We start from the raw sequence: 13,497 nt of genomic DNA, 5'->3' as shown, positions 1-13,497 counted from the left end.
CATGTATTAGAAATCAGTGAAAAGTATTGTTTCTTGTGTGCTGTACAGACAAAACATACCATTCATAGAGTACATAGGGGAGAAGGAGAGGAGAGGGTGCAGAATATCGTATTATGGTGACAGATAGGGTATAGAGAACGAGGAGTGCATTCTTTGGAAAGCCCAATTGAAAGTGGCAGGACCATAAGATCCTGCCTACAGCGAGCGCATGCCATCTCCTGCTGCCGCAAAACGTGCTTTCTATCATCAATAGCAAGCTCCCGAATAATTTTAAACATCTCCATCAGATTAGCCCTCAGCTTTAGAGAAAGGAGCCCCAGTCTGCACAGTCTTTGCTGATCAATATAACTTCTCAAATCTGGTGAATCTCTTCCTCTTTCCTCTTCACTGATGCCTCACTACACCCTGTATTTGAATTATGGTCTGACATGACTTCTCTGTGTTTCATTTCTGTTCCTGTAGCAATGAACTCCTGTGTTTTTATTTGCTTTTAATAACCATGTTAACATGAATTGCACTTTTTATTGATTTCTGTAGCTGTATCTCTAGATCCTACTGTTTTCTGCATCCCATTTAGATGATTTTTAACCAAGCATTAAGCAGCCTCCTTATTTATCTTTCCAAAGTACTACATATCTCCTAAAAACTGGGAGGACATCCAAGGATTTGTGCATTGTTATGGGCAATTTGCAGTACGAGGTGCTGAAAAATCTCAAGTCAGACAGTATCTGTGAAGAGAGAACAGAGATAACATTTCAGGCCCAATTTTACCATCAAGTTGCGCCCGTTTTCGGGCGTGAAAACTTGGTAAAGTCAGGTGTGAGGCAAATACCATGATCTGCACCCGCCTCCATGCCAATTCCCCCTTTACCATGTACCTAAAATGGCCACCGTCAGGACCACACCCAAAACGAACATGGCGTCAGTTTAAATGCATTTGCTGCACACCCAAACTTACCGGCACTTCCCCCTTTACCACCGCGTTCGCCTGTGCAGATTTGGCATGAAACACGTGGTCCACAAAGGTCTAATTCAAGCTCCAGCTTCTGAGGAGGTACCTGAGGAGGCGGCTCTCTGGTGAGGGGGAGGTGGGTCAGGTGGCTCTCTGGTGGGGGAGAGGAAGATCAAATGGCTCTCTGGTGGATGGCAGGGAGGCGAATCAAATGGCTGTCTGGTAGGGGCAGGGTGGCAGGTCAGATGGTTCTCTGGTGGAGGAGAGGGAGGTGGGTCAGATTGTTTTCTAGTGGGGGGAAGGGGGTGGGTCAGATGGCTCTCTGGTGGGGGGGAGGGAGGTGGGTCCACTATCACTCTGCATGTGGTCAGTGGTGAGAAGGGGGGGTCCCATGTCACTCTGCGTGTGGAGGGGAAGGGGGGGGGTGGTCTGCTGCCACTCTGAGTGTGGTCCGTGGTGGGGAGAGGAGAGGGGCCCGTGATCAGTCTGGGTGGCGGGGTGAGGTTGGAGGGTTAGGAAATCAGTTATGTTGTAACCAATGTCTGTGGGGCGCAGGGGGAGGCAAAATCTGGCCCAGAAACGATGTGGCAGGGGAGCGTTCTTTTTACTGAGCAGATGGAGGTGCCAATCGAAGCTGCAGTGTTTCGGGCTTGTTAAGCCTGCCCACAGGCTTCTGCAGCGCAATTCAGAATCGCTGCTATTTTTTCAGGCAGAGTGCATATTATCGTGCCTGAGAACAGGTTTAAAAGTCAGGTCTGAAACACTCCCAGTTTCAGGTCCACCCGGCACTTAAAGTTAAAATGGTAAAATAGGGCACTTCAAGTCTGGATTGAGTCATCCAGCGTTGAAACATGACTCTGTTCTCTCTCTACGGAAGCTGTAGGATCTGCTGAGATTTTCCAGCATTTGCTGTGTTTGTTTCAGATTGCAGCATCTGCCGAAATTTGCTTGTATGTTATTAATACAGTATCAGGTGTTTTTCTTGACCCTGGATGTTGCTATAGTTAGAAGACATGGGGCAAGATTTTTATCCAGCATTCTGTCTGAAATTAAGCATTAGTGCCATGAGAAATGAAGCTAAGAGAAAGCGTGTTTTAAGTTGATGGGAGTAAAAGGTATCTCAGACTTTTCTTCCCACATTAAATTGCCACTGCCCCTTGGTACTGAAACACTGCTGACTTCTGTCCAATACATGCCTACCAATGAGACACCAGAGAGTCAGACAAAGGCCAATGTTGAAGCATTATGGAGTCAAAGACCAATACTGAGGCACTATAAAGTCAGACAAAGACAAAGACTGAGGCACTATAGAGTGATATAAAAACCAATACTGAGGCACTATAGAGTCAGACAAAGACCAATACTGAGGCACTATAGAGTCAGACAAAGACTAATACTGAGGCACTATAGAGTGATATAAAAAAATACTGAGGCACTGTAGAGTCAGACAAAGACAAATACTGAGGCACTATAGAGTGATATTAAAAACCAATACTGAGGCACTGTAGAGTCAGACAAAGACTAGTACTGAGGCACTATAGAGTGATATTAAAAACCAATACTGAGGCACTATAGAGTCAGACAAAGACAAATACTGAGGCACTATAGAGTGATTTTAAAAAACAATACTGAGGTACTATAGAATCAGACAAAGACTAATACTGAGGCACAGTAGAATGATATAAAAGCCAATACTGAGGTACCATAGAGTCAGACAAAGACCATTACTGAGGCACTATAGAGTCAGATAAAGACAAATACAGAGGCACTATAGAGTGATATAAAAACAGTATTGAGGCGCTATAGAGTTAGACAAAGACCAAGACTGAGGCACAGTAGAGTCAAAAAACAACACCAAAGCATTTCTTGACGAAATAATTTGCTTAATCCAAGTTCAGAATCCAACAAACAAGTTGAAATACTGGCAGATTTATGGAAACCAGGATGGTTTGTGACACCAGTAATGTGAAGCAACATAGGTTTAATGCTTGAACTTTTCTTCAAATGAAGAATGAGGGGGAAAAAGAGGATGGGATTCAAGGTGGATAAATCTCCAGGACCCGATAATCTTCATCTCAGAGTCTTTAAGGAAGTAGCCCTGGAAATAGTAGATCCATTGATGGTTGTTTTCCAAAATTCTTTGGACTCTGGAATAGTTCTTATAAATTGGAGGATAGTTAATGTAAGCTCACTATTCTAAAAGCGAGATAGAGAGGAAACAGGGAACTATACACCAGTGAGCCTAGCATCGGTACAAAGGAAGTTATTAGACTCCATTATTAAGGGTTTCATAACTTAGCACTTGGAAGGCAGTGATTTAATCAGACAAAGTCAGCATGGATTTACAAAAGGGAAATCTTGCTTGATGAAACTATTGGAATTTTTTGAGGATGTAACTAGTAGAGTTGACCGAGGAGAACCAGTGGATGTGGTTTATTTAGACTTTCAGAAGGCCTTTGACAAGGTCTTATATAACACACTGCTATGTAAAGTTAAAGCACATGTGATTGCAGGCAGTGTCTTGAGATGGCTAGAAAACTGGTTAGCAGGTAGGAAGCAAAGAGTTGACATAAATGGGTCTTTTTCTGATTGGCACTCAGTGAATAATGGGCTCCGCAGGGGTCTTTGCTAGGACCCCAACTGTTCACATTATATATTAATGATTTGGAAGAGGGAACTGAGTGTATTATCTCCAAAGCTGCAGATGATACAAAGTTGGGTGGGAGGGTGAGTTGTGAGGAGGATGCAGAGATGCTCCAGTGTGATTTGGACAGGCTGAATGTGTGGGCATCTGCATGACAGATGCAGTATAATGCGGATAAATGTGAGGTTATCCACTTTGGTAGTAATACTAGGAAGACAGGTTACGTGAATGGGTATAAATTGAGAGAGGTGGATACTCAATGAGATCTTTGAGTCCTCGTGCATCAGTTGCTGAAAGTAAGCGTACAGGTACAGCAGGCGGTAAAGAAGGCAAATAGTATATTGGCCCTCATAGCAAGCGGATTTGAGTATAGGGACAGAAATGTTTTGTTGCAAATGTATAGGGCATTGGTGAAGTCACACCTGGAGTTTTGTATGTAGTTTTGGTATCCTTCTCTGAGGAAGGATGCCCTTGCCATAGAGAGATTTCAGGTTTACCAGGCTGATGCTTGGGATGGCAAGTCTGTCAGAAGAGGAGAGACAAGTCAGTTAGGATTATATTCGCTGGAGTTTAGAAGAGTGAGAGGGGAATCTCATAGAAACTTACAAAATTCTAACAGGGTTCGACAGGATGGATTCAGAAAGAATGTTTCCAATGGTGGGGGAGTCCAGAACTAGGGGGCATAGTTTAAGGATAAGGGGTAAACCTTTTAGAATTAAGGAGAGGAGAAATTTCTTCAACCAGAGGGTGGTGAATTCATTACCACAGAATGTAATTGACACCAAAACATTGTGTGATTTCAAGAAAAAATAGATATAGCTGGTAGGGCTAAAAGGATAAAGGGTTATGGGAGGAAAGAGGGATCAGGACATTGATTTCAATGATCAAAATGAATGGTGGAGCAGGCGAGAAGGGCTGCATGGCCTACACCTGCTTCTTGTTTCTGTGTTTCTCTAAATCAGAGGAAGTACTTTTTGTTAGAATCATAGAATCATACAGTGTAGAAGGAGGCCATTCAGCCATCGAGTCTGCACCGACAACAATCCCACCCCAGGCCCCATCCCCACAAATTTACCCCACTAACCCCTCTAACCTTCACATTCCCTGACACTAAGGGGCAATTCAACATGGCCAATCAACCTAACTCGCACATTTTTGGGCTGTGGGAGGAAACTGGAGCACCCGGAGGAAACCCACACAAACAGAGGGAGAATGTGTAAATTCCACACGGACAATGACCCAAGCCGGAAATCAAACCTGGGTCCCTGGAGCTGTGAGGCAGCAGTGCTCACCACTGTGCCACCATGCTGCCCTTGTTTTTTTAAGTTTATCCAAGGTGTTTGTTTACAGCTGGATACCAGCATTATTTTTTCACATTTTTATTTTTGTTAGCCTCTCTTATGATCCTAAGCAATAATGAATACTGTTGATCAAGTATTACTTGTATTTGGTGGTAAATTATTCAAGGATAATGTCTACGGCCTTGAGAGGCACAATGGTTAGCACTATTGCCTCTCAACGCCAGGGACCCAGATTTGACTCCCAGCTTGGCTCACTGTCTGCATGAAGTTTGAAAGTTCTCCCTGTGTCTGCACAGGTTTCCTCTGGGTGCTCCGGTTTTTTCCCACACTCCAAGTATGTGCGAATTAGGTGGTTTGGCCATGATAAGTTGTCCATTAGTGTCAGGGGATTAGCAGGATGAAAAATGGGATTACAGGGATAGGGTGGGATCATTTTTGGTGCAGGCTTGATGGGCAAAATAGCCTCCTTCTGCACAGCGATTCTATCCTTTTGAAGACTGACTAGGTAAAGTCTCTTCCCTGCCTACCTTTAAGGCCTGAAGGGTGAAATGCTCATCTTTTTGTTGACGGATAAGTAAATTCAATGAATGAGACACTTCCACCGTAGTTTGTGCATTATTCATTCTCTTTGAAGGCTTGAGTTTAAATCTGAACCAGATTAACAAGGTGAATTAGTTCTAAGTGAGATAGAATCATAGATTCATAGAATCCCTACAGTACAGAAGGAGGTCATTCAGCCCATCAAGTCTGTACCAACCACAATCCCACCCAGGCCCTATCCCCATAACTCCACACTTCTACCCTGCTAATTCCCCTGACACTAAGGTCAATTTAGCATGGCCAATCAACCTAACCCGCACATCTTTGGAGTTTGAGAAGAAACCAGAGCACCCGAAGAAAACCCATACAGATATGGGGAGAACATGCAAACTCTGCACAGACAGTGACCCAAGGCTGGAATTGAACCTGAGTTCCTGTCGCAGTGAGGCAGCAGTGCTAACCACTATGCCACCTTGCAATCCACATGTGCAAGTAACTGTGACCTACCTTTTGTTGAACATGAAATACAGAACAGGATTTACTGACAAACGTATTGGGAGTATAAGTTATTCAACGTCTTTGGATAAAATTACCAGACCTATATTCACTGGAGTGCAGGACGGAAAGTTGACCTTGTACTCATCTATCACAATCTCCAACTCAAACACCTACTTAATCGGCTAGTGGCTATAGCACAGAACTTCCCATTGCAGTAGATCTCTTGTGCTACCTTGCTGACTTTGTTATTGAATAAATTAATGGAACAATTACTTAGATATTAAAAATATTCTGTCCCATCGTTTTTAGGAACAGCTCTATAGGTACAATTGTATTGATGACGTGCGATTTGAAAAGTTCTTGACAAGAGTCTGGTGCTTACTTAGGAGATACCAGGTAAGCTGCAAAAGCCATTTTTGCAAATTGTTAATATGTACTGTAACATTCATCCTCAGTATTAAACCTTCAAACTACTTTTGGACTTTATCCTGGTGTTGTGAGACTTGCTGTCATGGAGGCTCAAGGCACGTGACTCACCCAAAGTGGCCACAAATGTACAATGTTAACAGGGAGGAGCTGCACTTAAATACTAATGATGCACTCACAGTCAGTCATGCCAGATGGCACCATGTAGAGCAGCCCCATGCTTTATAGAGCGATAATTAGGATGGCTGCTGGATACCATTGAAGAGAGGCGAACCGTCTTGTACACCTGAGAAGACAAACAACCCAGGAGTCAGGACAGCAATGTGACCCGATCAGCGGTGGCAGCGACAGTAAGTGCCCAGTCACTGACACGGAGTACCGGCAGCTAGTGCCGCGAGAGAATGACCTTGGTTCAGGCAGCAAGAGTGAGTGTCCTTCTTATTCTGCCCCCACCTCCCAAGACCCAGCGTTCATCCAGTTCAACCCGCACTCAGATGTGGGCCGAAGCACCAATGTGCAGTCAGAGAACAGGTAGAAGTCAGATTTGTGTTGTGCCGGGACACCATTACATTGTGCCACGTAACGAGTCATCATCATATTCCTGCTTGGACAGGGAACTTGCTAACATGAAAAACCCAGGCTCATCACCCTTGTGTGATATCAATAGGACTCATGTAGGGTGTGTGAACAATAGTTTGGAGGGGAGAGGTTGAGGACTCCATGGGGGGAGCGGAGTTAGCGGACTTCATTGGGAGGTTAGGGGGGCTTGAGGGCTTCATGGGGGGAGGGATTGAGGGCTTCATGAGGGGTGGGAGGGGTTGAGGGCTCCGTCGGGAGGGCAGGGGACAGAGTGAATGTGACCTCCAGGGTGGGGAGGGGATGGGGTGGTGGGCTAGAGACGGGCATATGCGGGTAGAAGCTATGGGACACCATGCCTCCTGGTTGAAGGCCTCCCTCCCTGCTCCCGTGCCCATGCATGCCCAGCAACCATCCCGAACTATAGCAGCAGCTGACCCCCTCTTACACCACCACCACCACCACCCTACCCACACCCTGAAGGTTGGTGCTCAGCAGTACTCATCTCCTAGCTCTCCTCTGCTGCATCTATGCCTGAGCCATGCTTTTAAAGACCTGTATTAATTGGCACTGGTGTGACAACATACTGGAGAGTGGGAAGCCTCCGGAGGGGGAGGGACGATTGCATGCCGAGCTCGCTAATAATATTGAAATCCGGTCAATCTCATGCTAATGAGCTTTGAGCCCTTTCTGGATGCAATGCAGTTCGAGTCACTCGAAAGGGGCTGGGAAGATCACAAACCATTTGGCGCCGGGAGCAAATCAAGATTTTTAACTTGACACACTATTTCCCGGCTCACCAAGAGAAGAGGTGCTAAAATTTCACCCATGATGTCTACTGCATTACTCTTTATGTTACCATTTAAGGAATTCAGTGAGGTTTATCAAGCATGACCTTCCTGACACAATAATAGGTTGACCAACTCTGAGGAAATAGAGAGCGCTTTGATCGGGAGGAAGTGAAGGGTTCTTGATAATCTATTAATAAATGAATTAAACCTTATATGCAAGATACCATTTAACAACTGAAGATTACTCTCCTTGAAAGATCTGTACCCACTACTGAAACACCAGCTCTTCTCTATTTATTCAGATAATGTGCATTATTTTTACGCTACAAAGGTGGACTGTATCACTAAATAAATCCATTGATTGTGTAATACTGCAGAGTGCATGTTGTTTCATCCAAGTGATTGCATTTGAGCTGAGGGACAGATGATATTCAGTTTGATACTCCATGTGGGTTAGTTTAGCATTCATATCACATGGTTTAATGTGAATGCATCATTACAGGAAAGGCGACATCCCTGGTATGACTGAAAATATAGTGAATATTATAACGCATTGTACTTAATTGCCTCAGTGTCCAATTTGAAATTAAGTAATCTAATTAGCCCTAACCTGTCATGCACTGGATTAAATTTAAGAATTTGTAATTTTGAAGCATGTTCCTTTGCTTGTTTGTAATTAACAAAGTACAGACGATACTCAACCAGTCCGCTCTTGCAAAACCTAAAACAAAGTATATAATTCTGGATTGGGCACTGTTTGCTGAACAATCTTGAGTATGCTAACAGCTACACTAACAACCAATTTTAGCTAATCAGTCAAGCTCATAATGTGACTTGTTTATATTTGCTAGAGGTGACATAAACTCACATGTATGCAAACATGATCAGTTTTACTCAACAAAGAACAGAAAGTGCAGTTATGTCCAATATACGGTCAATGTTCAACGGAAATGCAATACATTTCTGAACTGTTCACTGGATATGATCTTTCAGGATTTCTGCTTATTTCAAGATCAGGACAAATTTGGAAAAAAATGCAGAGGTGAATATTAACTTAGCAAAAGCAGCTCATTTTTTTAAATTGTAGTTAATGCTACAGAATCTAATGGTTTTGTGATTCAGAATCCAGAGATTATGTTAAATCAGGGTCCAGATCAAATAGCAGCCTGACTTTGAAGTGAGGCACACATGTCAGAAGGTACAAGCACCTGAACCAAGGAGTCCCTGAGAGCAGACTGACAGCTTGCAGTCCAGAGGCACAAATAAAGGCTGCTTAAAGGAAACTGTTACAACTCCAGTTCAATGGCAGACAGATCCAGGCATCAGTGCGTACCCCTAAAACATATGAGGATTTTAAAAGCAAAATACTGTGGGTGCTGGAAATCTGAAATAAAACTATGTTACATTTCTTGTGCAGAAACAATGAGTTCCTTCTTCCTTTAACAATTTTGTGATTCTGTGTAATAACAAAAAAAGTCATGGATGGGCAGGATTTTACGGCTTCGATCATCCTGAAACTAAAATTCCACCTGAGATCAACAGACCTTTCCATGGTCTGCCTCTCGCCTGCTCAGATTTAAATATTGGCTGGGATGGTAAAATTCCAGCCGATATGTTTTCTGTCTAATAGGGAGATGTATCATGATGAGAACTGATTGTGTGTGAAGTCTTAAATACTATACAGCACTTAGATGTTACACAGTGTAAGAGATTCATTCCATTACCTTTCCCAGTACTGTGATTAGGTGAAATGATCTACAGTTTACTGATCATATTCTCTCTCCCTTTTTATGTACAGGAATCACATTAGCTGTCGGCAAGTCCTCTGCTGAAGTTTCCTTTTCTAATGATTTTATGTATACATCCTTGAGGTCTTCTGCTATCTCTTCTAATTTATTTTAACTTGATCCAATCATGAGCATCCAAAGTGTTTGTCTAGAGCTAAAACACCACAACAAAATTCCTGCCATCTATCTGAGACAGGCATCCAAAATATGCAAATATCCCTCTTCCTGGAATTTTTGGCCTTAGTTTTATAATGGGACTGTCAGCCCAATATATAATACATGGCCAAGAGTTCCACAGACTTTAACTTGCACCCATGCTGGTCCTGCATGATGTTGAGGCAAAATACTGTGAGGGATTCCTGGCCTGGTGTTTGATGTGATAAGCCACAGAAAAAAAATTGTCCCTGACTTTCACAGAATCAAAGGCCTGAAAGTCCTTTCCAGCAGCGCTGTGTGTGTCCCTACACCCCTTGGATTGCAATGGTTCAAGAATGCGGTTCACCATTAATTTCTCAAGGTCAATTACACATGGGCAACTAGCCAGTGATGCTCACATCCCATGAAAGAATAATTGCCGCATGGAAGGAAGACATTCAACCAATTGAAACCATGTCGGTGACCTCTGTAATATAATAGCCCTTTATAGTGCAGTAACTTTAAGCAGTACAGTAGCTGTTGACAGTAGAAGAGATCCTTGCAATGTAATCTCACAATGCAAATCAGTAGCCTCATTGCAAAGGAATAGCCCTACACACTGCATAATGGCATGCCAAATGAAGGCATCTCATATTCATAACTTACAAAACATAAACTGTATTCAGTGTAGAATCCTGTGGAAGTGAACTTATACTAAAGTGGACAATGATGGATTGCAAAAGATGGCCTCCAAGGATCACCTGATGTATGGTCGGTGGATTGAAAAACTGATGTGGAGATGCCAGTGTTGGACTGGGGTAAACACAGTAAAAAGCCTCACAATACTAGGTTAAAGTCCCAACAGGTTTATTTGGTAGCACAAGCCACTAGCTTTCAGAGCACTGCTTCTTTTCAGCTAAGTCAGGGAGATGAAGGAGCATCGCTGCGAAAGCTAGCGGCTTGTGCTACCAAATAAACCTGTTGGACTTTAACCTGGTGTTGTGAGACTTCTTACTGTGATTGAAAAGCTGCCATACTGTCTCAAAAAGACACAATAACACATTCCATACAGGAGGTGTCATTACCCATCTCCTGAAATCATCCAAAAGGGTATTTTCTGGCCTGAATGGTTCATTCTGAAAACAAGACAATGATTGCCCGAAACCCCCAAGGTATGTGCCTGGAAACAGTAAGCCAGGTTGTGGCTAACCAGCCTAAGTCCACCATATTTGGAAAGGGAAACTGTGCAAAATCATATTGTAAAGCAGCCATGTTGGTCTTCCTTGTTAAATCTTAAACACCAACACAACAACTGCAGAAAGAGAGCAGCAGAAAGACTAATAACAATACCAGTAAGAGCTGGGACAGTAATATCATAGGGTCTCCAAGCCTATTCCTTATCCAGTCCCCTAATTCATCTAAATGACCCACCTGCTAACAAGACTACAAGTAACTTTTTTTTCATGGGAAATTAGCATCATTGGCAAGGTCAGCATTTGTTGCTCAGCTCTAATTGCCCTTGAGTGGAATAACTTGCTAGGCCATTGCAGAGGGCATTTCAGAGTCCATCGCATTGTATTGGTCTGGAATCACACATAGGCCAAAGCAGGTAAGAATGGCAGATTTCCTCCCCTAAAGGACATTTGTGAATCAGTTGAGCTATTATGACAATCAAATATAGTTTCATGGTCACCTTCACTGATTCCAGCTTTCAACTCCAGATTTATTAATTGAATTTAAATTCTGCCAACTGCCATGGTGGGATTTGAACTAGTGCCCCAGAACATTAACCTGGGCCTCTGGATTACTTGTCCAGTGACATTATCACTATATTCTCCCTGACTAGCTCTGTGACTTAGAGGAAGTCCATCCCTTCAAGAGAATCCTATAAACATCTACTTTGGCTATTGAATTTTCTTTCAGGAATGGAAAAGTTTCTTCTTAACCAGGCCTGTACCATGTGAATTATGAATATTCTTTTGTTTATAACTTGTAAAAGTACACTTTTTACCGGTATTTTTCTGATGTGTGTGAATGAGTGACGGTGTGTTAGATTTTCAAGGTGAATGTGTCAATAAATAATCTCCTTCATTTAAACCCAAGAAAAATGTGCTCTTGGTTATTCAAATTGTTCATGCACTCAGGGATTAACAAACACACACCTCTTCCATTGATTACAAATGGTAAGGAGAGATAATAGGGGTTTCAGTTTTCTCTCGTCCCAGTCTAACAATATCCTTGTGCAGTGGAATATTATTTTGCAGTGCAATAGTCACATGCAGTGCCATAGCCATTTGCAGTAAGTTAGCCCTGTGAATCTGTACAATACAATAGACCTGTGAGATGCAGTGGCCTGATACAGTGCAATTACCCTTGCAGTGCAATAACTCCTTGGTAGAATGTGTGGATCCAACATTGGACTTGTTAGTCAGCTCGGGACCCACAACCCCGGAGTGGAAGGAAGCTACTCTTGGTCCTGAGGGACCATCTAAGAAGAAGAAGCCCCTTGTATTGGGACAGTGCCTCACAATGCAGTTGCTGTTCGAGACCATCATTTCAGCAAGGAAGGAGGCCATAAATTTTTCAGCTCAGCCATGCCTGCCACAGAACAATTCACCATCCACCATGATGGGATTTGAGCCTGGAACCCCAGAGCATTGCTCTAGGATTTATGGTTTACCCGTTCCATGACCTGTACCACTAGGTTACAGGATGAACCCAAGGAAAGAGGCTATACAGTTCATCAAATCCATGCTGGCACTGTTGAGGAATCCAATCAGTCTCATTCCCCTGCTCTCCCTATAGAATTGTAAGTTTATTTCCATCAAGTGCCCATCCAATTTCCTTTTGAAATCGCCTCTGCTTCCAACACCATTAACAAGCACAAGCACATTGCATTCTTGTAACCCCAGACAGCTTCATGCAAAGGCCATGGTTGTAATTTTCAAACTGCACCAGTTTTCTTCTCTTTTGAGCTGGCATGAAGAATCTGTTTGGGTACATGTTACAAAAATGCCTGTAAACCAAATAGGGTTATGAGAAACACTGATATTTGGCTGTTTATATTGCAGAATATTTTTAAAGCAATATTGAAGGAGCATCTTTACTATTCTGAGTAGGTTAATCACTTTGATGTAACTACGCAGCAGTAAGTTTCAAAACTGTGATTGTCTGCAGCTGATCAGTAAATGATGCAGGCTATGCTGACAATTGATATTATAAGGATTTTACAGTGCAGCATTTATTTTGTTTCAGTCCATGTTTGGTCTTGGGACACACGAAGGCACTGGCTTGCAGGGGGCTCTACCAGTAGCTGTGTTTGAAGCTCTGAACAAACAATTTGGCGTAACGTTTGAGTGTTTTGCCTCACCACTGAACTGTTATTTCAGACAGTACTGTTCTGCTTTCCCTGACACTGATGGCTACTTTGGATCCAGGGGGTGAGTCCAACTCAATCACTTATTTCTGATATATTGTAGATGTCTCACAGCATATTATGGTCAACCTGTTAATAGATCTTCTATCAAAAGCCAAGATGGGTGCTTTGATTATTTTCTGGGATTTTTTAACTTTTAAAGTCTTATCTTGTATGATTTGCACTTATGAATTTATTTCAGGATCTTTTTTGTGTGTTTTTGTTCTCTTGGGTCTTTCTTTCTGTCTCAAATATCTATTTATTTTCCTCTATGAGCCATTTTTCATATTTTCTCTAGCTATGAGAGTAAATAGTCTTGATCTGTCAGCGGAAACAGAACATATTTGTGTTAAACTCTTGTTTTACTCCTGGCCCCATTTTATTCATTAGCTCCAATTATAAAATTGGACAGGGTGTAAATGTGAATGTCTC

At 42.7% G+C, this 13,497-nt stretch overlaps 1 protein-coding gene across 3 annotated transcripts in view; it reads left to right on the top strand.

Moving 5' to 3' along the window:
• Positions 1-13,497, top strand: part of pcif1 (phosphorylated CTD interacting factor 1) — a 159,995-nt gene that overhangs the window by 100,990 nt on the left and 45,508 nt on the right. For all 3 annotated transcript variants that reach the window (XR_013888786.1, XM_080205106.1, XM_080205107.1), the window contains exons 12-13: positions 6,245-6,331; positions 12,906-13,090. Coding sequence is in view for 2 of the 3 variants with exons in the window: in XM_080205106.1 (XP_080061232.1) it covers positions 6,245-6,331; positions 12,906-13,090 (272 nt within the window). In the remaining variant the exon portion in view is untranslated. The remainder of the gene's footprint in view (positions 1-6,244; positions 6,332-12,905; positions 13,091-13,497) is intronic.

This window comes from Carcharhinus amblyrhynchos, chromosome 16, assembly GCF_965287045.1.
Source record: "Carcharhinus amblyrhynchos chromosome 16, sCarAmb.v2.hapA, whole genome shotgun sequence".
Classification (NCBI taxonomy): domain Eukaryota; kingdom Metazoa; phylum Chordata; class Chondrichthyes; order Carcharhiniformes; family Carcharhinidae; genus Carcharhinus; species Carcharhinus amblyrhynchos.
The sequence above is the reverse complement of the archived record's forward strand: the minus strand, read 5'-3'. Positions and strand labels throughout refer to the sequence as shown.